The sequence below is a fragment of the Bombina bombina genome, chromosome 2, assembly GCF_027579735.1.
Source record: "Bombina bombina isolate aBomBom1 chromosome 2, aBomBom1.pri, whole genome shotgun sequence".
In the NCBI taxonomy this organism is placed as follows: domain Eukaryota; kingdom Metazoa; phylum Chordata; class Amphibia; order Anura; family Bombinatoridae; genus Bombina; species Bombina bombina.
The window spans coordinates 488,917,462-488,943,333 of NC_069500.1; the positions used below are offsets into that span (position 1 = coordinate 488,917,462).

The window sequence follows — 25,872 nt, forward strand, 5'->3', positions numbered from 1 at the left end:
CGTGAGTCCGGTTGCCAAAATTGAGGTATAACGGGCCGTTTGAAGTAGTCGGTGAATTAAATTGCTTCTGAAAGCATATTTATCGTTTTGCGAGTGCACACAAAACCTAATTACGGCTCAATGTAAACGAGCCCTGTATTTGCAAAATGTACACTACTATTGCAGCACTGACGTACACACAAAAATGAATTATGTTTTTTTAAAAGTACTAATAAACACAGCACATGTTATCTCTATTATTTAATGTTACTTATAGCTGGGGATAAAAAGCTTCACACATACCCTTAGGGCCTTTGCACCATCCAGCAGCAGCTCTGCAGTTGGAACCTGGCGAGTTCCCAATTTCTCTTTCAGTCTCTGAACCTCAATTCCATTCAATTTCCGATTTGCATCTCGGACCTCCAGATAGAAAAGTGACAACCCCCTAGTGCCCTAACAACAACATGTAGATTAGATGTCACTCAGTAATGTTCACAGCTTCTTGAAGAGAATGGGTCAATTCATCTAAATCTACTTTTATTTTTTAAATGTAAAATGTCCTAAACAGAGTTCAGCTTTAGTTTACTGTTAAACGGCATTATATATTAGGGGTCACAATTTTTAGGGTAGAGCAGTCATGTAAATCCTACCTCCACTGTACGACCTTGGGAATCTGCCACTCTACCCAAGGTCAAACTCATATCAGAGTCTGTGGCTGATGTAAACCATTTGAAACCGTGCAGCTTGTATGTCCCATCCTCCTGGCTAACTGCCACAGTCTCTGTGCCGCTCGCTAACAATACAAGAGGCAAGAAATGTTTTTATTTTCAACTAATCTGTATACTTATATGTACACAACCATGTAATAAACATTACCTTTACTGTTCATTTTATACATGAACTCTAGAGAAAAATTATTATGACTAAAATAGAGTGCATTATTATCAATATAAATAATTTTTGCTTTTTTTTAGCACTGCTTTTAAACACAACACAATAGATTGGAAGTAGTTGCCTCTCCCACTGCTGAAGAGCTTGACACACACAAGTGACATACCCACATCTGAGCCTCCTTTACGTTCTGTCATCCACTGGCCAGAGGTCCAGAATGTGCTGGGATTGCGACTAGTCAAGTTTTTGAAGGCATGCTGCAGAGGGGCTGGGGTGCCTAGTGACTGGGGGATAGGAAAAAAAAGCAGGTGACAGAATGCAGAACTTTATTTTTCTACTCTTTTTACGGATTATATGGCACAAATGCATTCATACTCCTTGTGATATATTGTATCTGTATACATTAAAATGGATTATCTTTAAATTGTCTCCATTTTAAAAAAATAGTTACAGTAGCTTTACAATGCTAAAAACAAATCTGACCCCCATGTAATACACTAATAATTATTCATTAGAAGATAAAATGATATATAAAAGATCAAAATATTTAATGTATTAATCGAAAATAGTAACATTGCATTGCCAGCTACAAAAGTGAGAGCCTGGATCAGATACATGCCCCTGAAGCCCCCTTTATAGCAGCTGTATAAGTTAGGCCTCAGGACAGATAACTTACTACTTTTTAATTCAGACCAGGAGCATGATTCAGCAAACCTTTAAACATTTTGCTAGCAGGTTAAATGCATATTTATTTAAAGTCCACCTGGCAGCTAAAAGAGTTAAATATTTTATTTACGACAAACTACAAAGAAGGTTAATGTACCCTACTGCACCATACCATATTGTGGTGCACAACTCCTGATTTGTCTGCGCTAACACCACCACAAACAAAAGAAAGAATTGGTCTTGACTGGAGGCCGGTGCGCATAATGTAGGCAACGGCTGTTGGGCCTGGCTGCAGGCAGGTGCGCCTAATGTAGGTAACGGCTGTTGGGCCTGGCTGCAGGCAGGTGCGCACCGTGTAGGTAACAGCCATTAGTCCAGGTAAATCCTGGTTGTGGACTGGTATCTGACCTAAGTGTCCCTCTTTCAGATGTGACAAATAAAATGTTAATAGTTTAACTATATGATGGAGATTTACAAAATGGTGGAGAATGGAATATTTAAAAAGAAATCAAGAGTGAACAATTAAATGTTTAAACATTGACATTATATTTATTACCAATACATGTGTATGAGCCTGTAAATCATATAATCAGAGCAAAGGGTTACTCTGGAGTATGTGAGTAGATCCTGAAAATTCCTTTTGTTTCTTCAGTTGCTTTTTGGAATAAACTACACAAAACAAAATTTATGCTTACCTGATAAATTTCTTTATTTCTGGACATGGAGTCCACTACTTCATTCCAATTACTAGTGGGATATTCAACTCCTGGCCAATATGGAGGAGGCAAAGAGCACCCCAGCAAAGCTGTTAAATGTAATTTCTCTTACCCATAATCCCCAGTCATTCAGCAGGAAAATGGAAAAAGAAGAAACACAAGGGTGAAAAGGTGCCTGAGGTTTACTCAAAAAAACCCTAGAATTATAATTAAAAAAGAGTGCGGGGTCGTGGACTCTCCATGTCCGGAAAGAAAGAAATTTATCAGGTAAGCATTCATTTTGTTTTCTTTTCTATGACATGGAGAGTCCACAACGTCATTCCAATTACTAGTGGGAACCAATACCCAAGCTAGAGGACACGGAATGAACAGGGAGAACGAAAAAGGCAGGAGGACCTAAACAGAAGGCACCACCGCTTGAAGAACATTTCTCCCAAAAGAAGCCTCAGCCAAGGCAAAAGTATCAAATTTGTAGAATTTGGAAAAAGAATGCAAAGAGGATCATGTTGCCGCCTTGCAAATCTGTTCCACTGAAGCTTCATTTTTGAAAGCCCAAGAAGAGGAGACAGCCCTAGTGGAATGAGCCATAATTCTCTCAGGAGGCTGCTGTCCAGCAGTCTCATAAGCCAAACGAATCATACTTCTTAACCAGAGGGAAAGAGTAGAAGAAGAAGAGGCCTTCTGACCTTTACGCTTTCCAGAGAAAACAACAAACAGGGCAGAAGATTGCCTAAAATCTTTAGTAGCTTGAGGGTAACGCTTTAGAGCACACACAACATCAAATTTATGCAAAAGACATTCCTTAAGAGAAGAAGAATTAGGACAAAAAGAAGGAACTACAAATTCCTGATTAAAGTTTCGGTCCAACACCACCATAGAGAGAAAAACCAATTTAGAATGAAGGACCGCCTTATCTGCAGGAAAGATAAGGTACAGGGAATCACACTGCAGAACTGAAAGCTCAGAAAAAGCAAGGAGAAATAAAACCTTCCAAGATAATAATTATTTTTTTTTTAAAATAAGATTTTTTATTATTCAACAACATAGATCTATATACAGTCTGACATTAACAACAAACCCAAGAAAAAACAAAATAACAGAAAATAAATGGATTACAATTCTTCTGTAACAATGTATACGTCTGCAACCAACTAAAATAATGGAATTTTAAATCACCTTCCTCTGTATTCTTTTAGACATATGCCAACTAAAATAAACAAAAAACTATTGTAATTTACTCACGAAATCTACACTCGCTTCTGTTATTATTCAGTTATCACAAAAATAAAAATTTTTTATGTCCTACTACGTGTTCCATACGTTTATTAACTATGCCTCTTTATGGCTCAACTGTAGCAAATATACTTTAACACTAAATCTAGTTCCTGCTTGATCTGACCTAACACTATATTGATCGGACTCTAACTCAGGGCAATTTCCCAACAGGAAATCACAAAACAAAAAAAATACAAAAAAAAAAAAGGGAGGGAAAGAAAACAAAAACAGAAATCCCCACTGCCCCGCATTCCCCCCCTCCGTATTCTATTCCCCTTCCGACTCTCCAGTATTACACCATATACAGGGGAATTGACCAGCCAGTACTTGTAGTTGCATATATGCAGTATCCCTAAAAGGTTTAACCAACCTAATTTGAGCTTCCACTGGGAAAGATAAAATAAATGTTTTCCATTGATTAACCCCTTAGTGACCAGAGCACTTTTCCATTTTCTGTCCGTTTGGGACCAAGGCTATTTTTACATTTCTGCAGTGTTTGTGTTTAGCTGAAATTTTCCTCTTACTCATTTACTGTACCCACACATATTATATACCGTTTTTCTCGCCATTAAATGGACTTTCTAAAAATACCATTATTTTCATCATATCTTATCATTTACTATAAAAAAAATTATAAAATATGAGGAAAAATGGAAAAAAACACACTTTTTCTAACTTTGAACCCCAAAATCTGTTACATATCTACAACCACCAAAAAACACCCATGCTAAATAGTTTCTAAATTTTGTCCTGAGTTTAGAAATACCCAATGTTTACATCTTCTTTGCTTTTTTTGTAACTTATAGGGCCATAAATACAAGTAGCACTTTGCCATTTTCAAACCATTTTTTTTCAAAATTAGCGCTAGTTACATTGGGACACTGATATCTTTCAGGAATCCCTGAATATCCATTGACATGTATATATTTTTTTTTAGAAGACATCCCAAAGTATTGATCTAGGCCCATTTTGGTATATTTCATGCCACCATTTCACCGCCAAATGCGATCAAATACAAAAAATCGTTCACTTTTTCACAAATTTTTTCACAAACTTTCAGTTTCTCACTGAAATTATTTACAAACTGCTTGTGCAATTATGGCATAAATGGTTGTAAATTCTTCTCTGGGATCCCCTTTGTTCAGAAATAGCAGACATATATGGCTTTGTAGATACAAGGTGGATGAAGGATACTCGGCAATCTTGTGCAGTAGTAAAAAACTTTTTCTTTATTTATGAAGACCACTTTAAAAGACAGATGTCAGCTTCATTTTTCCAAATACTATATACAGCACACTTTGAACAAGCAGTAGGTTGGTGGTCACTAATGCTGACGCGTTTCGGCTCCCCACGCCGTAGTCATAGCATACCTTAGTGACCATCAACCTCAATTTAAAAAGGATTACATCAAACCCTATTGGTTAATTCCAAACACACCTCCTATGCTGCTTAACTACCATATTGTCTCTTGTAGATGAGTATATACTGGTATCAACCTAGTCTAAACTTAAACTGACAGTTCTTTCCTATGTGACTTTATACAATATCCTTGTCGCTATTTTAAACTACACTTAGTTATATTTAATTAGATTTGATTTAATTCTTAGTTTTCTTTTTAAAAGTTATCATTTTTACGGCTCCATTGACTATTATTTGATCTCAATGGATGATATTTCACATATAATACACTATAATTCATTTATTGATTTGGTGTTATAAAGTGTAATTCACTTAGGTAATGCAATATTTTGAAGGCTATAGTTACTTAATGCCAGAAGTTAATGAGGTCATATTCACTGTTTAGACCTGATGGTCTTCTCGTTTTCATTTTTAATATCCAGAAGACCTCCTCTCTGGCTAACATGAGATCTCTGTTACCTCCCCTTGCTGGGGGGGGGATATATTTGACTATTGTCCAGGTGAGTGGGCTGGGGTCCTTGTCATGGACCTGGAAAAAATGTGTGATTAGGGGTGTAGTGAGTGTACCCATTTTTATGTTGTTTATATGCTCACGAATTCTAGATCTGACCTCTCTTGAGGTCATACCTATGTATTGCAAACCACATTGTGTGCACGTGAGCATATAAACAACATAAGTTGCCCTGCAGTTAAAGCATCTTTCATGTAAATATGCCTCCCCAGTAATGGTACTGGTGAAACCATTTCCAACTGCTAAATGCTTACAGGCTATGCAGTCTGTGTAGTGGCATCTGAATACACCTTTTGTACTTAGCCATGAACTTGTGTTGTTTCTATCTCCTGATTTGAGTACAGTGGGTGCTACTTTGTTTCCAATTGTGGCTCCTCTTCTATAGGAGAAGCGACAGCCCCCTTTGACTATACTGACTAGATCATCATCGGCCAAGAGTAATGGGAAGTGCTTAGATATAATGTTGCAGACTTCCTTGTACTGATCACTATAGGTTGTCAAAAAAGTGCTTTTTTGTGCATAGCTCTCATTATGTTTTTTGTGTTTTGTTCTCGTCATCAACAGAGTATCTCTGTCTTTTTTTGTTACATCTTTTTTGATACCAAGTACCATCTTTTTCGGATACTCTCTAGATATTAGTCTTTCTGTGAGTTCATTAGCCTGTGTTTCAAATGTTTTCTTATTTGAACAATTTCTAAGGGTCCTAACGTATTGTCCTTTGGCTATTGCTTTAAAGACTTTTCGTGGGTGACTACTCTTTGCATGAAGGATAGTATTTTTGGCCGTTGGTTTACGAAAAATACTTGTGATGATGTTGCCCTTGTCACCTCCACTTTCCCCTTCCAAAGTTACATCCAAATAGGTGATTTTCTTGGGGTCAGTCTCAAAGGTAAAGCCCAAATTCATCTTGTTATTATTGAGGTATTCAACAAAGTTTTTTACTACTGCACAAGATTGCCGAGTATCCTTCATCCACCTTGTATCTACATTTCTGAGCCAACGAAGGTTAACGGCTGACCGATATCAGTAAACTCCCCCGTTCCACCTTAGCAGTGAAGAAAGGACGAAGACGTGACGTCAGACGCTGAGCCAAGTCACGCGTCATTTCTCTGTACCCGGAACCAACAGGCGGCTTGAGGAGGGGAGCGGGCAAGCGTTGCCGAGTGAACCGCAGTCAGCGGAGAGTCTGCGCTCCCCCAGGACCGAGTGCCATGGACGGAATGGGACAGAGCAAACTGTGAGTTACAAAAGAGAATGCACAGAATCTTCTTTGCAAGGAATTTGCAACTGTTTATCAATTTATTGATTTAAAGTCTGCTAAGGTGGTGTATGTGTGAGGAGTTGGGAGTACTGGTCATACACGGAAAGGAGAAAACCTCTTCTGTTTTTTCATATATGGCTTTGGCATTGCTTTTTGGTAATTAGAAGGCCGCTAAATGCCACTGCGCACCACACGTGTATTATGCCCAGCAGTGAAGGGGTTAATTAGGGAGCATGTAAGGAGCTTTTTGGGGTATTTTTAGCTTTAGTGTAGTAGACAACCCCAAGTATTGATCTAGGCCCATTTTGGTATATTTCATGCCACCATTTCACCGCCAAATGCGATCAAATTAAAAAAAACATTAAATTTTTCACAATTTTAGGTTTGTCACTGAAATCATTTACAAACAGCTTGTGCAATTATGGCACAAATGGTTGTAAATGCTTCTCTGGGATCCCCTTTGTTCAGAAATAGCAGACATATATGACTTTGGCGTTGCTTTTTGGTAATTAGAATGCTGCTAAATGGCGTTGCGCATCACACGTGTATTATGGCTAGCAGTGAAGGGGTTAATTAGGTAGCTTGTAGGGAGCTTGCAGGATTAATTTTAGCTTTAGTGTAGAGATCAGCCTCCCACCTGAAACATCAGACCCCCTGATCCCTCCCAAACATCTCTCTTCCCTCCCCTACCCCACAAATGTCCCCGCCATCTTAAGTACTGGCAGAAACTCTGCCAGTACTAAAATAAAAGGAAAATTTGGGCATTTTTGTGCATTTTGTTTTAGCATATTTACATATGCTTCTGTGTAGGATCCCCCTTAGCCCCCAACCTCACTGATCCCCCACCCAACAGCTCTCTAACCCTCCCCCTCTGACTTAATGTGCGCCATCTTGGGTACTGGCAGCTGTCTGCCAGTACCCATTTTAGTGAAAATATGTTTATTTATTAAAAAAAATTCCCTTTTCTGTAGTGTAGCTTCCCCCCCCCCAATACCAACCCCCCACCCCTTCCAGATCGCTTAAATGCTTTTTAAAAAAAATGTTTATTTCATTTTTTAATTTCACTTTACTCCTAACTTTTTTTCTGTAGTGTAGCGGTTCCCACCCGCTCCCGCCCCATGCACGCGCCCGCCCGCCACCCACCGTGCACGTGCGCGCCCCCGAAGGCTCCGCCCCCGATCCCGCCCCCCTCCACCTTCCATATCTCACCGATGGCCGCCCACCCGCCTCCCAAGTCGGCTCCCACCCACCAACGATACCGGCCATCGATGTCCGGTGCAGAGAGGGCCACAGAGTGGCTCTCTCTGCATCGGATGGCCAGAAAGTGTTATTGCAGGATGCCTCGATGTCGAGGCATCACTGCAATAACCGGAAAGCAGCTGGAAGCGAGCAGGATCGCTTCCAGCTGCTTTCCAGACTGAGGACGTGCAGGGTACGTCCTTGGTCGTTAACTGACATTTTTTAGAGGACGTACCCTGCACGTCCTCGGTCGTTAAGGGGTTAAAGAACCGAGCTAACTTTCCCTCCGTAGAGTCTTGCAAATTCCACTGTTCTTGTGTAAAATGAGCAGTCAAAGCATTTTTAAGCTCTTTTAATTTAGGGGCTGTTTTCGCTTTCCATGCTCTCAGTAATATGTTACGGCCAAGAAATATGATCAAGTTAATTAATTTAAAGTTTCTGGGAGCAGTCTGTGGATTCACTAAGAAAAATATTTCCATCGGCTGAAAATGGTAATCTATTTTGAGAGAAGCCTGTATACAGTGCTCTACCCTAAGCCAGAATTGACCAATCTTTGGACAAGTACAAAAACAATGTAATAGATCTGCCCTAGAGGAAGAACATTTGGGGCATACCATCTTCACCCTATACCAATTAGTCAGTCTAGCTGGAGTCAGATAAGTCATAAAAGCAAGCTTAATTTGTGTCTCTCTCCAGGTAGTCAGCACCCAACTTTTTTCAGTTATTTTAAAAGTATTCTCGATAACCTGGCTATTTACCTCAGAAAAAAACGTACTCCATTTTGCGGCTATAAACTCTCTTTGTGCAGCCGACGGTCCCTGATTCAAGAGGTTATAGAAAGGAGCTATAGAGTAAAAGCCGCCTTGAAAATTATTTATTTTATTTTGAAGCTCCAAAAGAGCCCACTCTATTCCATAGCTTTGCTTTAACTCGAGTATAAAATGCCTTAACTGCAAGTACGCATAAAAATCTTTATTCTCGAGCCCAAATAGATGTGTTAGTTCGCTAAAGGTTAATGGCGCAAGATTTGAATCTAACATTTGAGCGACAAATACCATCCCTTTGGAAGACCATACCCTGAAAACTTTATCTGAAAACCCTAGTGCAAAATTAGGATTCCCTATAATAGGTAGATATTTGGAGACATAGGGCGAGCACCCCGCAAGGACACAACATTTTTGCCATGCTAGAATAATATATCTGTAAGTTCTGAGAGCAAAAAGTGAAGATGGAAGTGCAGTCATTGGACAGTGTAGAATAGCATCCAGACGAAATGGAGCCACCAGGGCAGTTTCCCAAGATACTGCCGAGACCTGTTCGAGTTCAGTTAGCCAATCAACCGCAACTTTCATCCGTGCTGCCAAACTGTAAAATTGTAAATTGGGAAGATACAGACCTGCCGCTTCTTTATTACACATAAGACGCAGAACAGAGATACGTGCTCTGGCGCCCTTCCAAATTAAATTGGAACAAGCCTTATTATAGTTGGTTATATCTATGTTATGAATGGGAATTGGGATATTTTGTATGAGGTAAAATAATTTGGGGAAGAGAATGGTTTTTATAAGTATGACCCTAGCTGTTAATGAAATAGGTAGCTTTTTTCATCCTTCCTTCTTTTTTTTACATTCTAGAAAACATTTACCGAAATTTAGTTTATACCAGTCATCTGGGTTTGCACTTAGTTTAATACCAAGATAGGTTATCTGCGAAGTCTCGGTAAATGGGTGTCTGAAATATTGCTCTTTCTTATTAAGCCATAATAGTTCAGATTTGGCGAGGTTGATTTTACAACCCGAAATTGCGCCAAAAAGTTCAATCGATTCTAATAACCGGGAAAGACTTTGCTCAATATTACTCAGACATAGAAGTATATCATCCGCGTACATTAGTAATACTAGTTTCTGATCTCCGACCCGAATCCCCTCCAATTTTTGTCGAAGTAAAATTGCTAGCGGCTCTAACGATAAGAGATAGTGGGCAGTCCTGACGAGTGCCCTGTTGTAGGACCATCCGTTGAGAAATCTGACCATTAATTAGTAGTGATGAGATGGGGGTAGAATATACTAACTGAATAAATTTATACATATGTCCTGTCAGGCCAAATTGTTCTAAGGAGAAAAATAGGTGTTTCCAGGCGATACGATCAAACGCCTTCTCTGCGTCCAACGTTAATAAGGCTAAATCCACCATCTCGCTATGTCTTGTTGTTTATTCCAGAAAAAGTCTATCAGAGTCATGACCTTTCGTGTATTCCTAGTGGGATTTCTCCATGCCATGAAACCTGACTGATTTTCATGGATGATTGAGCCTAAATGCGGTTTTAATCTGTTTGCTAAAATAGATGTTAACAATTTGTAGTCCGTGTTTAACACAGAGATTGGCCTATATGATTCTGGAAGATCTAGTTCTTTGTTTTTTTTTGGGAATTAGAGATATAACCGCAGCTGCAAAATATGGTGAGCATTTATTATTCCCGATAAAATAATAATTAAACAGTTTCTCCAGTGCTAAAATAATATGTGGTTGGAGAATCCTATAAAATTCAATGGGAAGACAGTCTGGTCCAGCTGCTTTGTTTGTTTTGGCGGTTTTAATTGCTACAAGAATTTCTTCCACATCGATCGGTTTATTGATCTCCGCCAGAGTTTCTGAAGAAATTTTGGGAATCTTGATCTTGTCCCAGAATAATTTCTGCTTATCTATCGAATAGTCTTCAGCTCTGTAAAGCGCGCTAAAATAATCATAGAAATTTTTTGTAATATCCGCATTGTTAGTAAACCTGCCTGTATTGGATCTAATGGCCGTTATAGGATTCCAATGTTTTTTTTTAGTTAGCCTAGCCAAAAATTTGGCAGATCTGCCCGCAAAACCTCCATACAGGACTTTTTGTCTCTGAAGATCTAAAGCAATCTTTTGTTTGATAAATATGCCTCGCGCAGTCTTGGCATCTATGTACTTTTACCATTTATCTATCGTGTGCTCGCTCAGGTATACTCTGTACGTATTCTTTACTTGATTACTCAGTTGCGTCTCCTGTTGTCTAGTTCTTTTTTTGAGTTTACACATGTATGCCTTAAATTTTACCTCTTATTACGGCTTTAGCCGCTTCCCAATACACCTCTGGTCTATTTTTATAATCTTTATTGATATTCTCATATTCTCTCCATTGATTGATCAACCAGTTCTGGAAATTACTATTATTCACTAAATATTTAGGGAAGAAAATAGTTTGATTGGTAGTTACTTGTTTCTGGGATACGTTAAGTGATAATGTGATCACCGCATGATCTGAGATTGTTATATCTCTAATATCCGCTTTCCATTCTAAGCCAATCATGGCTTCTGCAATCAGAAAGAAATCTATCCTGGACAGGGATTGCTGTCCTTTTGCTAGACATGTGAAAGCTCTCAGATCTGGATTTTGTATGCGCCAGATATCTGTTAACCCCAGTTGTGTGCAAAATTTTTGAAGGATACGGGTCTTCCTGTCACGAACAAAATTATGGCCTTTACTTGCTCTATCAAGAATAGGATCTGCTATTAAGTTAAAATCTCCCGCCACTATAAGATTTTGACCTATAAATTTATGAAGATATAAGACCATCCTGTCCCAAAATAGCTTGTCAACTTTATTTGGCCCATATATGTTGCACAATACATAACGTATTTTATTAATTGTAGTTACTACAATTAAAAAACGACCTTCCTGATCTATAGTGGAAGAATCTATTTTATATTCTAAGTTTTTATTAAAAAGGATAGCCACTCCGCTTTTACTTGCATTAAATGGGGCCGCAATTACCTCACCTACCCAGTTAGTCTGAAGTTTCAAAAATTCCGGGCTTTTTAGATGTGTCTCTTGTAAGAAGGCTAGATCTGGTTTTAGTTTTGCTAGATGTTTAATTATGGTCTTCCTCTTTATTGGAGAATTTATGCCCCCCACGTTCCAAGACACCAAGTTAAGCGTGTCTAACACGCTTAAGCGGCCAAGGGGGAGCGGGGTGAGGGGGGGAGAAGAAGAAGGGGAGAGAGAAAAAAAAAAAACACAACTGTGGGTAAAAATTTAAAACACAAACACTTAAAAAGAACAACATATTCCATTCTTAATTCTATTAATGAATTTCTATGTCATCTTTCTCATCATTCCTGGTCCCTACTCAAGCTATGCCCATTTTTTTACATAAAGACATCGCTTCCTCACTATTATTTACCACATATGAAACCCTTATGCCTTATTAATTAGAAGTTTAGCTGGATAAACCAGTCTAACACTGCATTCCGCTTTCACAAATTTATCAAAGAAAGGGGACATTTCTCTTCGTTTGGACCTAGTTTCCGCGGAAAAATCTTGAAAGATTGAAATTCTATGGGAATTAATATTCAAAGAATTAAGCTTCCTGTAATGGCTCAGAAATAACAGAATTTATGTTTACCTGATAAATTACTTTCTCCAACGGTGTGTCCGGTCCACGGCGTCATCCTTACTTGTGGGATATTCTCTTCCCCAACAGGAAATGGCAAAGAGCCCAGCAAAGCTGGTCACATGATCCCTCCTAGGCTCCGCCTACCCCAGTCATTCGACCGACGTTAAGGAGGAATATTTGCATAGGAGAAACCATATGGTACCGTGGTGACTGTAGTTAAAGAAAAAAATTATCAGACCTGATTAAAAAAAAAAAACCAGGGCGGGCCGTGGACCGGACACACCGTTGGAGAAAGTAATTTATCAGGTAAACATAAATTCTGTTTTCTCCAACATAGGTGTGTCCGGTCCACGGCGTCATCCTTACTTGTGGGAACCAATACCAAAGCTTTAGGACACGGATGAAGGGAGGGAGCAAATCAGGTCACCTAAATGGAAGGCACCACGGCTTGCAAAACCTTTCTCCCAAAAATAGCCTCAGAAGAAGCAAAAGTATCAAACTTGTAAAATTTGGTAAAAGTGTGCAGTGAAGACCAAGTCGCTGCCCTACATATCTGATCAACAGAAGCCTCGTTCTTGAAGGCCCATGTGGAAGCCACAGCCCTAGTGGAATGAGCTGTGATTCTTTCGGGAGGCTGCCGTCCGGCAGTCTCGCAAGCCAATCTGATGATGCTTTTAATCCAAAAAGAGAGAGAGGTAGAAGTTGCTTTTTGACCTCTCCTTTTACCGGAATAAACAACAAACAAGGAAGATGTTTGTCTAAAATCCTTTGTAGCATCTAAATAGAATTTTAGAGCGCGAACAACATCCAAATTGTGCAACAAACGTTCCTTCTTTGAAACTGGTTTCGGACACAGAGAAGGTACGATAATCTCCTGGTTAATGTTTTTGTTAGAAACAACTTTTGGAAGAAAACCAGGTTTAGTACGTAAAACCACCTTATCTGCATGGAACACCAGATAAGGAGGAGAACACTGCAGAGCAGATAATTCTGAAACTCTTCTAGCAGAAGAAATTGCAACTAAAAACAAAACTTTCCAAGATAATAACTTAATATCAACGGAATGCAAGGGTTCAAACGGAACCCCCTGAAGAACTGAAAGAACTAAATTGAGACTCCAAGGAGGAGTCAAAGGTTTGTAAACAGGCTTAATTCTAACCAGAGCCTGAACAAAGGCTTGAACATCTGGCACAGCGGCCAGCTTTTTGTGAAGTAACACAGACAAGGCAGAAATCTGTCCCTTCAGGGAACTTGCAGATAATCCTTTTTCCAATCCTTCTTGAAGGAAGGATAGAATCCTAGGAATCTTAACCTTGTCCCAAGGGAATCCTTTAGATTCACACCAACAGATATATTTTTTCCAAATTTTGTGGTAAATCTTTCTAGTTACAGGCTTTCTGGCCTGAACAAGAGTATTGATAACAGAATCTGAGAATCCTCGCTTCGATAAGATCAAGCGTTCAATCTCCAAGCAGTCAGCTGGAGTGAAACCAGATTCGGATGTTCGAACGGACCCTGAACAAGAAGGTCTCGTCTCAAAGGTAGCTTCCAAGGAGGAGCCGATGACATATTCACCAGATCTGCATACCAAGTCCTGCGTGGCCACGCAGGAGCTATCAAGATCACCGACGCCCTCTCCTGATTGATCCTGGCTACCAGCCTGGGGATGAGAGGAAACGGCGGGAACACATAAGCTAGTTTGAAGGTCCAAGGTGCTACTAGTGCATCCACTAGAGCCGCCTTGGGATCCCTGGATCTGGACCCGTAGCAAGGAACTTTGAAGTTCTGACGAGAGGCCATCAGATCCATGTCTGGAATGCCCCACAGCTGAGTGACTTGGGCAAAGATTTCCGGATGGAGTTCCCACTCCCCCGGATGCAATGTCTGACGACTCAGAAAATCCGCTTCCCAATTTTCCACTCCTGGGATGTGGATAGCAGACAGGTGGCAGGAGTGAGACTCCGCCCATAGAATGATTTTTGTCACTTCTTCCATCGCCAGGGAACTCCTTGTTCCCCCCTGATGGTTGATGTACGCAACAGTTGTCATGTTGTCTGATTGAAACCGTATGAACTTGGCCCTCGCTAGCTGAGGCCAAGCCTTGAGAGCATTGAATATCGCTCTCAGTTCCAGAATATTTATCGGTAGAAGAGATTCTTCCCGAGACCAAAGACCCTGAGCTTTCAGGGATCCCCAGACCGCGCCCCAGCCCATCAGACTGGCGTCGGTCGTGACAATGACCCACTCTGGTCTGCGGAATGTCATCCCTCGTGACAGGTTGTCCAGGGACAGCCACCAACGGAGTGAGTCTCTGGTCCTCTGATTTACTTGTATCTTCGGAGACAAGTCTGTATAGTCCCCATTCCACTGACTGAGCATGCACAGTTGTAATGGTCTTAGATGAATGCGTGCAAAAGGAACTATGTCCATTGCCGCTACCATCAACCCGATCACTTCCATGCACTGAGCTATGGAAGGAAGAGGAACGGAATGAAGTATCCGACAAGAGTCTAGAAGTTTTGTTTTTCTGGCCTCTGTCAGAAAAATCCTCATTTCTAAGGAGTCTATTATTGTTCCCAAGAAGGGAACCCTTGTTGACGGAGATAGAGAACTCTTTTCCACGTTCACTTTCCATCCGTGAGATCTGAGAAAGGCCAGGACAATGTCCGTGTGAGCCTTTGCTTGAGGAAGGGACGACGCTTGAATCAGAATGTCGTCCAAGTAAGGTACTACAGCAATGCCCCTTGGTCTTAGCACAGCTAGAAGGGACCCTAGTACCTTTGTGAAGATCTTTGGAGCAGTGGCTAATCCGAAAGGAAGCGACACGAACTGGTAATGTTTGTCCAGGAATGCGAACCTCAGGAACCGATGATGTTCCTTGTGGATAGGAATATGTAGATACGCATCCTTTAAATCCACCGTGGTCATGAATTGACCTTCCTGGATGGAAGGAAGAATAGTTCGAATGGTTTCCATCTTGAACGATGGAACCTTGAGAAACTTGTTTAAGATCTTGAGATCTAAGTTCCCTCTTTTTTGGGAACTATAAACAGATTGGAGTAGAACCCCATCCCTTGTTCTCTTAATGGAACGGGATGAATCACTCCCATTTTTAACAGGTCTTCTACACAATGTAAGAATGCCTGTCTTTTTATGTGGTCTGAAGACAACTGAGACCTGTGGAACCTCCCCCTTGGGGGAAGTCCCTTGAATTCCAGAAGATAACCTTGGGAGACTATTTCTAGCGCCCAAGGATCCAGAACATCTCTTGCCCAAGCCTGAGCGAAGAGAGAGAGTCTGCCCCCCACCAGATCCGGTCCCGGATCGGGGGCCAACATTTCATGCTGTCTTGGTAGCAGTGGCAGGTTTCTTGGCCTGCTTTCCCTTGTTCCAGCCTTGCATTGGTCTCCAAGCTGGCTTGGCTTGAGAAGTATTACCCTCTTGCTTAGAGGACGTAGCACTTTGGGCTGGTCCGTTTCTACGAAAGGGACGAAAATTAGGTTTATTTTTTGCCTTGAAAGGCCGATCCTGAGGAAGGGCGTGGCCCTTACCCCCAGTGATATCCGAGATAATCTCTTTCAAGTCAGGGCCAAACAGCGTTTTCCCCTTGAAAGGAATGTTAAGTAGCTTGTTCTTGGAAGACGCATCAGCCGACCAAGATTTCAACCAAAGCGCTCTGCGCGCCACAATAGCAAACCCAGAATTCTTAGCCGCTAACCTAGCCAATTGCAAAGTGGCGTCTAGGGTGAAAGAATTAGCCAATTTGAGAGCATTGATTCTGTCCATAATCTCCTCATAAGGAGGAGAATCACTGTCAACCGCCTTTATCAGCTCATCGAACCAGAAACATGCGGCTGTAGCGACAGGGACAATGCATGAAATTGGTTGTAGAAGGAAACCCTGCTGAACAAACATCTTTTTTGGAAGCTTTAACCCTTAAAATAACGGAACCGGAGCCGTTTTGAACTTTAACCCCTTTACAGTCCCTGGTATCTGCTTTGCTGAGACCCAACCAAGCCCCAAGGGGAATACGATACCAAATGACGCCTTCAGAAAGTCTTTTCTAAGTATCAGAGCTCCTCTCACATGCGACTGCATGCCATGCCTCTCAAAAACAAGTGCGCAACACCGGCGCGAAAATGAGGCTCTGCCTATGCTTTGGGAAAGCCCCTAAAGAATAAGGTGTCTAAAACAGTGCCTGCCGATATTATTATATCAAAATACCCAGATAAAATGATTCCTCAAGGCTAAATATGTGTTAATAATCAATCGATTTAGCCCAAAAAAAGTCTATAGTCTTAATAAGCCCTTTTTTGAAGCCCTTATTTACAATCGTAATAAACATGGCTTACCGGATCCCAGAGGGAAAATGACAGCTTCCAGCATTACATCGTCTTGTTAGAATGTGTCATACCTCAAGCAGCAAGAGACTGCTCACTGTTCCCCCAACTGAAGTTAATTGCTCTCAACAGTCCTGTGTGGAACAGCCATGGATTTTAGTGACGGTTGCTAAAATCATTTTCCTCATACAAACAGAAATCTTCATCTCTTTTCTGTTTCTGAGTAAATAGTACATACCAGCACTATTTCAAAATAACAAACTCTTGATTGAATAATAAAAACTACAGTTAAACACTAAAAAACTCTAAGCCATCTCCGTGGAGATGTTGCCTGTACAACGGCAAAGAGAATGACTGGGGTAGGCGGAGCCTAGGAGGGATCATGTGACCAGCTTTGCTGGGCTCTTTGCCATTTCCTGTTGGGGAAGAGAATATCCCACAAGTAAGGATGACGCCGTGGACCGGACACACCTATGTTGGAGAAAATACTTTATCTTGATAATTGACAAACTTAAAAATGACAGGCCTCGTTTTAAGTGTAGTGTTATTTTCTCTGAGTACCCCTATTCTATGAGCTCTTTCTATCAAAAATGGTGTAGGAGGAGGAGGAATCAGGAGTGCCTGACGAAGCGTGACGGAAACAAAACGTAATACATCTTGGAATTCAGCTGTTTCAGGTAGGCCAATCACTCTCAAGTTGTTATGCCTTGACCTGTCTTCAAGGTCCTCTACTCGAGCTTGTAACTGAGCGATGGCCTTATCCTGGACAGTTGTTACCGAACTCACAGCGTTCACTCTGTCCTCTAGGTCAGACACTCTTGTCTCGACCTCCTCCATTCTGGCAGTAAATTGCCTGATCTCAGATTGGAAATCTCTGACTTTATTTCCTGTTTGACTAAGTCCAAATGTGGAGCCATCATTTTCGCCACTTCCGCGGCAAATTCAGACATATCATTAGAAAAATGTAATGCACTTCGTTCTTGTGAGGTATCATGGGGCACCTCTATACTTTTGGAGTTGCCTCTCTTGTCTTTCTGTTTAGGTGGCATAATAGGGGAGGAGCTTTTTTGCTGAGAGATAAACCTCTCCATTCACCTCTATATAAGTGTGTTTCGTGCTAAATATAAACACCAATATGTAAATAAATGTGTATATGTGTGACAATCAATGTCAATCCCCAGAAGAGGGCTGACCAAGTGTGAGTGAGAAAAAAAAAAAAAAATAGTGAGCAAGTATGAGCAAAAATCAGACAAGCACAATTATAGTGCCAAAAAAGTGATAGAATCAGTGGTTCTCAGTGAACTCTGTGAGGGGGGGGGGGTGCAGGGGGAGAGAAAAAAATAAATAAAAAAGTAGTTGGTCACAATACGTGCACAGGGGCTAAAGTAAGCCAATAGTGAAAAAAGTGGAATCTATAAAAAAAAAAACAGAATTTATGTTTACCTGATAAATTACTTTCTCCAACGGTGTGTCCGGTCCACGGCGTCATCCTTACTTGTGGGATATTCTCTTCCCCAACAGGAAATGGCAAAGAGCCCAGCAAAGCTGGTCACATGATCCCTCCTAGGCTCCGCCTACCCCAGTCATTCGACCGACGTAAAGGAGGAATATTTGCATAGGAGAAACCATATGATACCGTGGTGACTGTAGTTAAAGAAAATAAATTATCAGACCTGATTAAAAAACCAGGGCGGGCCGTGGACCGGACACACCGTTGGAGAAAGTAATTTATCAGGTAAACATAAATTCTGTTTTCTCCAACATAGGTGTGTCCGGTCCACGGCGTCATCCTTACTTGTGGGAACCAATACCAAAGCTTTAGGACACGGATGAAGGGAGGGAGCAAATCAGGTCACCTAAATGGAAGGCACCACGGCTTGCAAAACCTTTCTCCCAAAAATAGCCTCAGAAGAAGCAAAAGTATCAAACTTGTAAAATTTGGTAAAAGTGTGCAGTGAAGACCAAGTCGCTGCCCTACATATCTGATCAACAGAAGCCTCGTTCTTGAAGGCCCATTTGGAAGCCACAGCCCTAGTGGAATGAGCTGTGATTCTTTCAGGAGGCTGCCGTCCGGCAGTCTCATAAGCCAATCTGATGATGCTTTTAATCCAAAAAGAGAGGGAGGTAGAAGTTGCTTTTTGACAACATCCAAATTGTGCAACAAACGTTCCTTCTTTGAAACTGGTTTCGGACACAAAGAAGGCACGACTATCTCCTGGTTAATGTTTTTGTTAGAAACAACTTTCGGAAGAAAACCAGGTTTAGTACGTAAAACCAAAAACAAAACTTTCCAAGATAATAACTTAATATCAACGGAATGTAAGGGTTCAAACGGAACCCCCTGAAGAACTGAAAGAACTAAGTTGAGACTCCATGGAGGAGTCAAAGGTTTGTAAACAGGCTTGATTCTAACCAGAGCCTGAACAAGGCTTGAAACATCTGGCATAGCTGCCAGCTTTTTGTGAAGTAAAACAGACAAGGCAGAAAATCTGTCCTTCAAGGAACTTGCAGATAATCCTTTCTCCAATCCTTCTTGAAGAAAGGATAGAATCTTAGGAATTTTTTACCTTGTCCAAGGGAATCCTTTAGATTCACACCAACAGATATATTTTTTCCATATTTTGTGGTAAATTTTTCTAGTTACAGGCTTTCTGGCCCTGAACAAGTGTATCAATAACAGAATCTGAGAACCCTCGTTTGATAAGATCAAGCGTTCAATCTCCAAGCAGTCAGCTGGAGTGAGACCAGATTCGGATGTTCGATACGGACCTTGAACAAGAAGGTCTCGTCTCAAAGGTAGCTTCCATGTGGAGCCGATGACATATTCACCAGATCTGCATACCAAGTCCTGCGTGGCCACGCAGGAGCATATCAAGATCACCGACGCCCTCTCCTGATTGATCCTGGCTACCAGCCTGGGGATGAGAGGAAACGGCGGGCATACCTAAGCTAGTTTGAAGGTCCAAGGTGCTACTAGTGCATCTACTAGAGTCGCCTTGGGATCCCTGGATCTGGACCCCGTAGCAAGGAACCTTGAAGTTCTGACGAGAGGCCATCAGATCCAATGTCTGGAATGCCCCACAGTTGAGTAATTTGGGCAAAGATTTCCGGATGGAAGTTCCCACTCCCCCGGATGTAATGTCTGACGACTCAGAAAATCCGCTTCCAAATTTCCACCTCCTGGGATGTGGATTGCAGACAGGTGGCAGGAGTGAGTCTCCGCCCATTGAAATGATTTTGGTTACTTCTTCCATCGCCAAGGGAACTCCTTGTTCCCCCCTGATGGTTGATGTACGAAACAGTCGTCATGTTGTCTGATTGAAACCGTATGAACTTGGCCTTTGCTAGCTGAGGCCAAGCCTTGAGAGCATTGAATATCGCTCTCAGTTCCAGAATATTTATCGGTAGAAGAGATTCTTCCCGAGACCAAAGAGCCTGAGCTTTCAGGGGTCCCCAGACCGCGCCCCAGCCCATCAGACTGGCGTCGGTCGTGACAATGACCCACTCTGGTCTGCGGAATGTCATCCCTTGTGACAGGTTGTCCAGGGACAGCCACCAACGGAGTGAGTCTCTGGTCCTCTGATTTACTTGTATCGTCGGAGACAAGTCTGTATAGTCCCCATTCCACTGACTGAGCATGCACAGTTGTAATGGTCTTAGATGAATGCGCGCAAAAGGAACTATGTCCATTGCCGCTACCATCAAACCTATTACTTCCATGCACTGCGCTATGGAAGGAAGAGGAACGGAATGAAGTGTTTGACAAGAGTTTAGAAGTTTTGTTTTTCTGGCCTCTGACAGAAAAATCCTCATTTCTAGGGAGTCTATTATTGTTCCCAAGAAGGGAACCCTTGTCGACGGAGATAGAGAACTCTTTTCTACGTTCACTACGTTCACTTTCCATCCGTGAGATCTGAGAAAGGCAGGACTATGTCCGGTGTGAGCCTTTGCTTGAGGAAGGGGACGACGCCTTGAATCAGAATGTCGTCCAAGTAAGGAACTACTGCAATGCACCTTGGTCTTAGTACCGCTAGAAGGGACCCTAGTACCTTTGTGAAAATCCTTGGAGCAGTGGCTAATCCGAAAGGAAGTGCCACGAACTGGTAATGCTTGTCCAGGAATGCGAACCTTTGGAACCGATGATGTTCCTTGTGGATAGGAATATGTAGATACGCATCCTTTAAATCCACCGTGGTCATGAATTGACCTTCCTGGATGGAAGGAAGAATTGTTCGAATGGTTTCCATTTTGAACGATGGAACCTTGAGAAACTTGTTTAGGATCTTGAGATCTAAGATTGGTCTGAACGTTCCCTCTTTTTTGGGAACTACGAACAGATTGGAGTAGAACCCCATCCCTTGTTCTCCTAATGGAACAGGATGAATCACTCCCATTTTTAACAGGTCCTCTACACAATGTAAGAATGCCTGTCTCTTTATGTGGTCTGAAGACAATTGAGACCTGTGGAGCCTCCCCCTTGGGGGAAGCCCCTTGAATTCCAGAAGATAACCTTGGGAGACTATTTCTAGTGCCCAAGGATCCAGAACATCTCTTGCCCAAGCCTGAGCGAAGAGAGAGAGTCTGCCCCCCACCAGATCCGGTCCCGGATCGGGGGCCAACATTTCATGCTGTCTTGGTAGCAGTGGCAGGTTTCTTGGCCTGCTTTCCCTTGTTCCAGCCTTGCATTGGTCTCCAGGCTGGCTTGGCTTGAGAAGTATTACCCTCTTGCTTAGAGGACGTAGCACTTGGGGCTGGTCCGTTTCTACGAAAGGGACGAAAATTAGGTTTATTTTTGGCCTTGAAAGACCTATCCTGAGGAAGGGCGTGGCCCTTACCCCCAGTGATATCAGAGATAATCTCTTTCAAGTCAGGGCCAAACAGCGTTTTCCCCTTGAAAGGAATGTTAAGCAATTTGTTCTTGGAAGACGCATCCGCTGACCAAGATTTCAACCAAAGCGCTCTGCGCGCCACAATAGCAAACCCAGAATTTTTCGCCGCTAACCTAGCCCAATTGCAAAGAGGCGTCTAGGGTGAAAGAATTAGCCAATTTAAGAGCACGGATTCTGTCCATAATCTCTCCTTAAGGAGGAGAATCACTATCGATCGCCTTTACTAGCTCAATCGAACCAGAAAACACGCGGCTGTAGTGACAGGGACAATGCATGAAATTGGTTGTAGAAGGTAACCTTGCTGAACAAACATCTTTTTAAGCAAACCTTCTAATTTTTTATCCATAGGATCTTTGAAAGCACAACTATCTTCTATGGGTATAGTGGTGCGTTTGTTTAAAGTAGAAACCGCTCCCCTCGACCTTGGGGACTGTCTGCCATAATGTCCTTTCTGGGGTCGACCATAGGAAACAATTTTTTAAAATATGGGGGGAGGGACGAAAGGTATACCGGGCCTTTCCCATTCTTTATTTACAATGTCGCCACCCGCTTGGGTATAGGAGAAAGCTTCTGGGAGCCCCGGGACCTCTAGGAACTTGTCCATTTTTACATAGTTTCTCTGGGATGATCAAATTCTCACAATCTCCAGAGTGGATAATACCTCTTAAGCAGAGCGCGGAGATGTTCCAACTTAAAATTTAAATGTAATCACATCGGGTTCAGCTTGTTGAGAAATTTCCCTGAATCTGAAATTTCTCCCCTCAGACAAAACCTCCCATGGCCCCCTCAGACTGGTGTAGGGGCATTTCAGATCCATTATCAGCGTCCTCATCTCTTCAGTATCTAAAACAGAGCAGTCGCGATTACGCTGATAAGTGGGCATTTTGGCTAAAATGTTTTTGATAGAATTATCCATACAGCCGTTAATTGTTGCATAGTAAGGAGTATTGGCGCGCTAGATGTACTAGGGGCCTCCTGAGTGGGCAAGACTCGTGTAGACGAAGGAGGGAATGATGCAGTACCATGCTTACTCCCCTCACTTGAGGAATCATCTTGGGCATCATTTTCTGTGTCACATAAATCACATCTATTTAAATGATAAGGAACCTTGGCTTCCCCACATTCAGAACACAGTCTATCTGGTAGTTCAGACATGTTAAACAGGCATAAACTTGATAACAAAGTACAAAAAAACGTTTTAAAATAAAACCGTTACTGTCACTTTAAATTTTAAACTGAACACACTTTATTACTGCAATTGCGAAAAAGTATGAAGGAATTGTTCAAAATTCACCAAAATTTCACCACAGTGTCTTAAAGCCTTAAAAGTATTGCGCACCAAATTTGGAAGCTTTAACCCTTAAAATAACGGAACCGGAGCCGTTTTTATCTTTAACCCCTGTACAGTCCCTGGTATCTGCTTTGCTGAGACCCAACCAAGCCCCAAAGGGGAATACGATACCAAATGACGCCTTCAGAAAGTCTTTTCTATGTATCAGAGCTCCTCACACATGCGACTGCATGTCATGCTTCTCAAAAACAAGTGCGCAATACCGGCGCGAAAATGAGCTCTGCCTATGATTAGGGAAAGCCCCTAGAGAATAAGGTGACCAAAAACAGTGCCTGCCGATATTATTTTAACAAAATACCCAGATTAAATGATTCTCAAGGCTAAATATGTTTATATATGAATCGATTTAGCCCAGAAAATGTCTACAGTTCTTAACAAGCCCTTGTGAAGCCCTTATTTACTGTCTGTATAAAATGGCTTACCGGATCCCATAGGGAAAATGACAGCTTCCAGCATTACATCGTCTTGTTAGAATGCTGTCATACCTCAAGCAGCAAAAGTCTGCTCACTGTTCCCCAACATGAAGTAATTCCTCTCAACAGTCCCTGTGTGGAACAGCCATCGATTTTAGTTACGGTTGCTAAAATCATTTTCCTCTTACAAACAGAAATCTTCATCTCTTTTCTGTTTCAGAGTAAATAGTACATACCAGCACTATTTTAAAATAACAAACTCTTGATTGAATAATAAAAACTACTGTTAAACACTAAAAAAACCTCTAAGCCATCTCCGTGGAGATGTTGCCTGTACAACGGCAAAGAGAATGACTGGGGTAGGCGGAGCCTAGGAGGATCATCGTGACCAGCTTTGCTGGGCTCTTTGCCATTTCCTGTTGGGGAAGAGAAATATCCCACAAGTAAGGATGACGCCAGTGGACCGGACACACCTATGTTGGAGAAAGAAAATAACCAATTCAATGCTTCTCAGTATACTCTGAGAAAATAGAAATGCAAACAAAACTATTATAAAAATGGAGAGAAAATTTAGCTCAAGTCTTATGATTTACCTAAAAGTGGACTTCAAACAAGTAATTGTCCGAATTTATAACAAGAGACCAAAATAACCCCTGTCTTACTTAGGCTCCACTGACTCCTAAATATATTGATTTTGTACTTTGGATATATAAAATTTGTAATACTTAAAGCTAGTATTTAGTAGGATGCTTATGTACACTTAACACAATTTAGTGAGCCCTTAAACACTGTTTCTATATGAAAGACATCTGGGTCTAAAAATACAATAGACATATAGTAGTTAATAGAGCTATATCTAAAAAAAATGTTGCACACATTCAGTATAGCAACTTAAAGTTTGCATCCATATTACTTTCACTCTTAATCCTTTTCCTCCTTTGAATAAACTAACAGTATTTTTTGTGTACGTTAAGCCGTAAAATACTCGCTAGGTAGCTACACACAAGAAGCCATTTCATCTTGTAACAACATGTTATATGTTAATTCTGGCACAAATTATTAAAAAGCCATGGTACATTGAACAGTAACATATATAGTACAAGTTAGGTTTACCCCTTGAACAGTCCCAGAGTCCAGGACTATCCTTAACAATCCTTAATACCCTTGTTTATTTAGATTTATTTATATCAGTTGTGGGCACTGCACGTTGATATTCCACTTGGACACAAACACCCCAAAATATATAAATTGGGTTAGAAAGTCTCGTCTGGGACACTTACAGTACACATCCAACTGCTTATGGAAATAATGTACCGTAACTTATATACCCTCCAGATATTGCACTTACATATCTTCTGGCAGCTGCCCAAAGAGAAACATACACAGGCACTCAGATCTCGATATTACCGCATACCGAATGCTGTTCGATGAGCACAGAATACTACTTCTCTCGGTACCACCTTCCTCTTCAGTGCTGCATCTTCAGCACAGTAACGGTGACTGTTTCTGTAGTTTCCAAAACTTTTGCCTGGACTGTCGTCTGTGCTGTGTTTCGTGTTTGCCCATGCAAGATTACTCATCACAAAACGTTTTATACAGCTTGCCTTGAACTTTGTGCTCCTGGAGCGTACGGCTAGCAATTTGTATTGACGGATGTATGCTGTAGTGGACGAAAGGAGGACTCGGTTAGAAGCACTCTGATTCCACGGCCCGCTGGGGCACGACGCCAGCAAGAAGTAGGAGTGTCGGCTCTCCACTACTGGATTGGTTCAAACTACAGCAGCGGGTACACACCTTCCCCTCCGGCAATACGAATTTTGTAGCAAGCCTGACACTTCTCACGTTTGAGGCACCGTGGACACTGTGTGTTCTGGGGGTTATCACTCGACTTCAGCGCTTATTTGGAGCACAGAACCGGTTTGCTAGCGGGCTTCAGGTTATGTCAGCGCTAACACAGCTCTTCACACTTTACTGACATTTAGCCAAAAACAGCTCTTACGCGCCCCCAATTAAAGTTCCCATATCCGTTAGTCGTCTTCTTCTTGTCTCCCACCTTCGCCCACAAGCCATATGTACTTTGGTATATCAGATATTACTTAGCAGGTCGGCAGGATGATCAAAAGCAGTGCTTACAGCTGGTATAACAAGCACTGTCTGGATTACCAACACCCCGACAACTCTCCCAGCTGTGGGGGTTTGGAGACGTGCTCTTGGCAAAAGAAGCAAATTGAGCCTTGTAGGGACTTCTACTCCGAGATCCACAGATCAGGTGCCGGGTCTACTGATCCCCTTTGGCCAAGGCACAATTAGGAGGCTGGAGATTGCTTGTATCCTTTGTCAGCAAGGGCAGGACAGACGAAGCAGACAGCAGCTACCTGCCAGCTACCTGTTCGCTCTGCGCCCAAGCCGGAAGTCTCGCAGCTTTTGATTCTTAACCACCTGTGGCTCCTCCCAAGATAATAATTTGATATCAACACAAGCATTGCTCAAACGGA

General features: G+C 41.7%; 1 protein-coding gene across 1 annotated transcript in view; it reads right to left on the minus strand.

Moving 5' to 3' along the window:
• Positions 1 to 25,872, minus strand: part of LOC128649118 (acyl-CoA dehydrogenase family member 11-like) — a 385,838-nt gene that overhangs the window by 253,267 nt on the left and 106,699 nt on the right. The window contains 3 exon segments of the mRNA XM_053702199.1: positions 283 to 432; positions 630 to 772; positions 1,037 to 1,154. Coding sequence (XP_053558174.1) covers positions 283 to 432; positions 630 to 772; positions 1,037 to 1,154 — 411 coding nt within the window.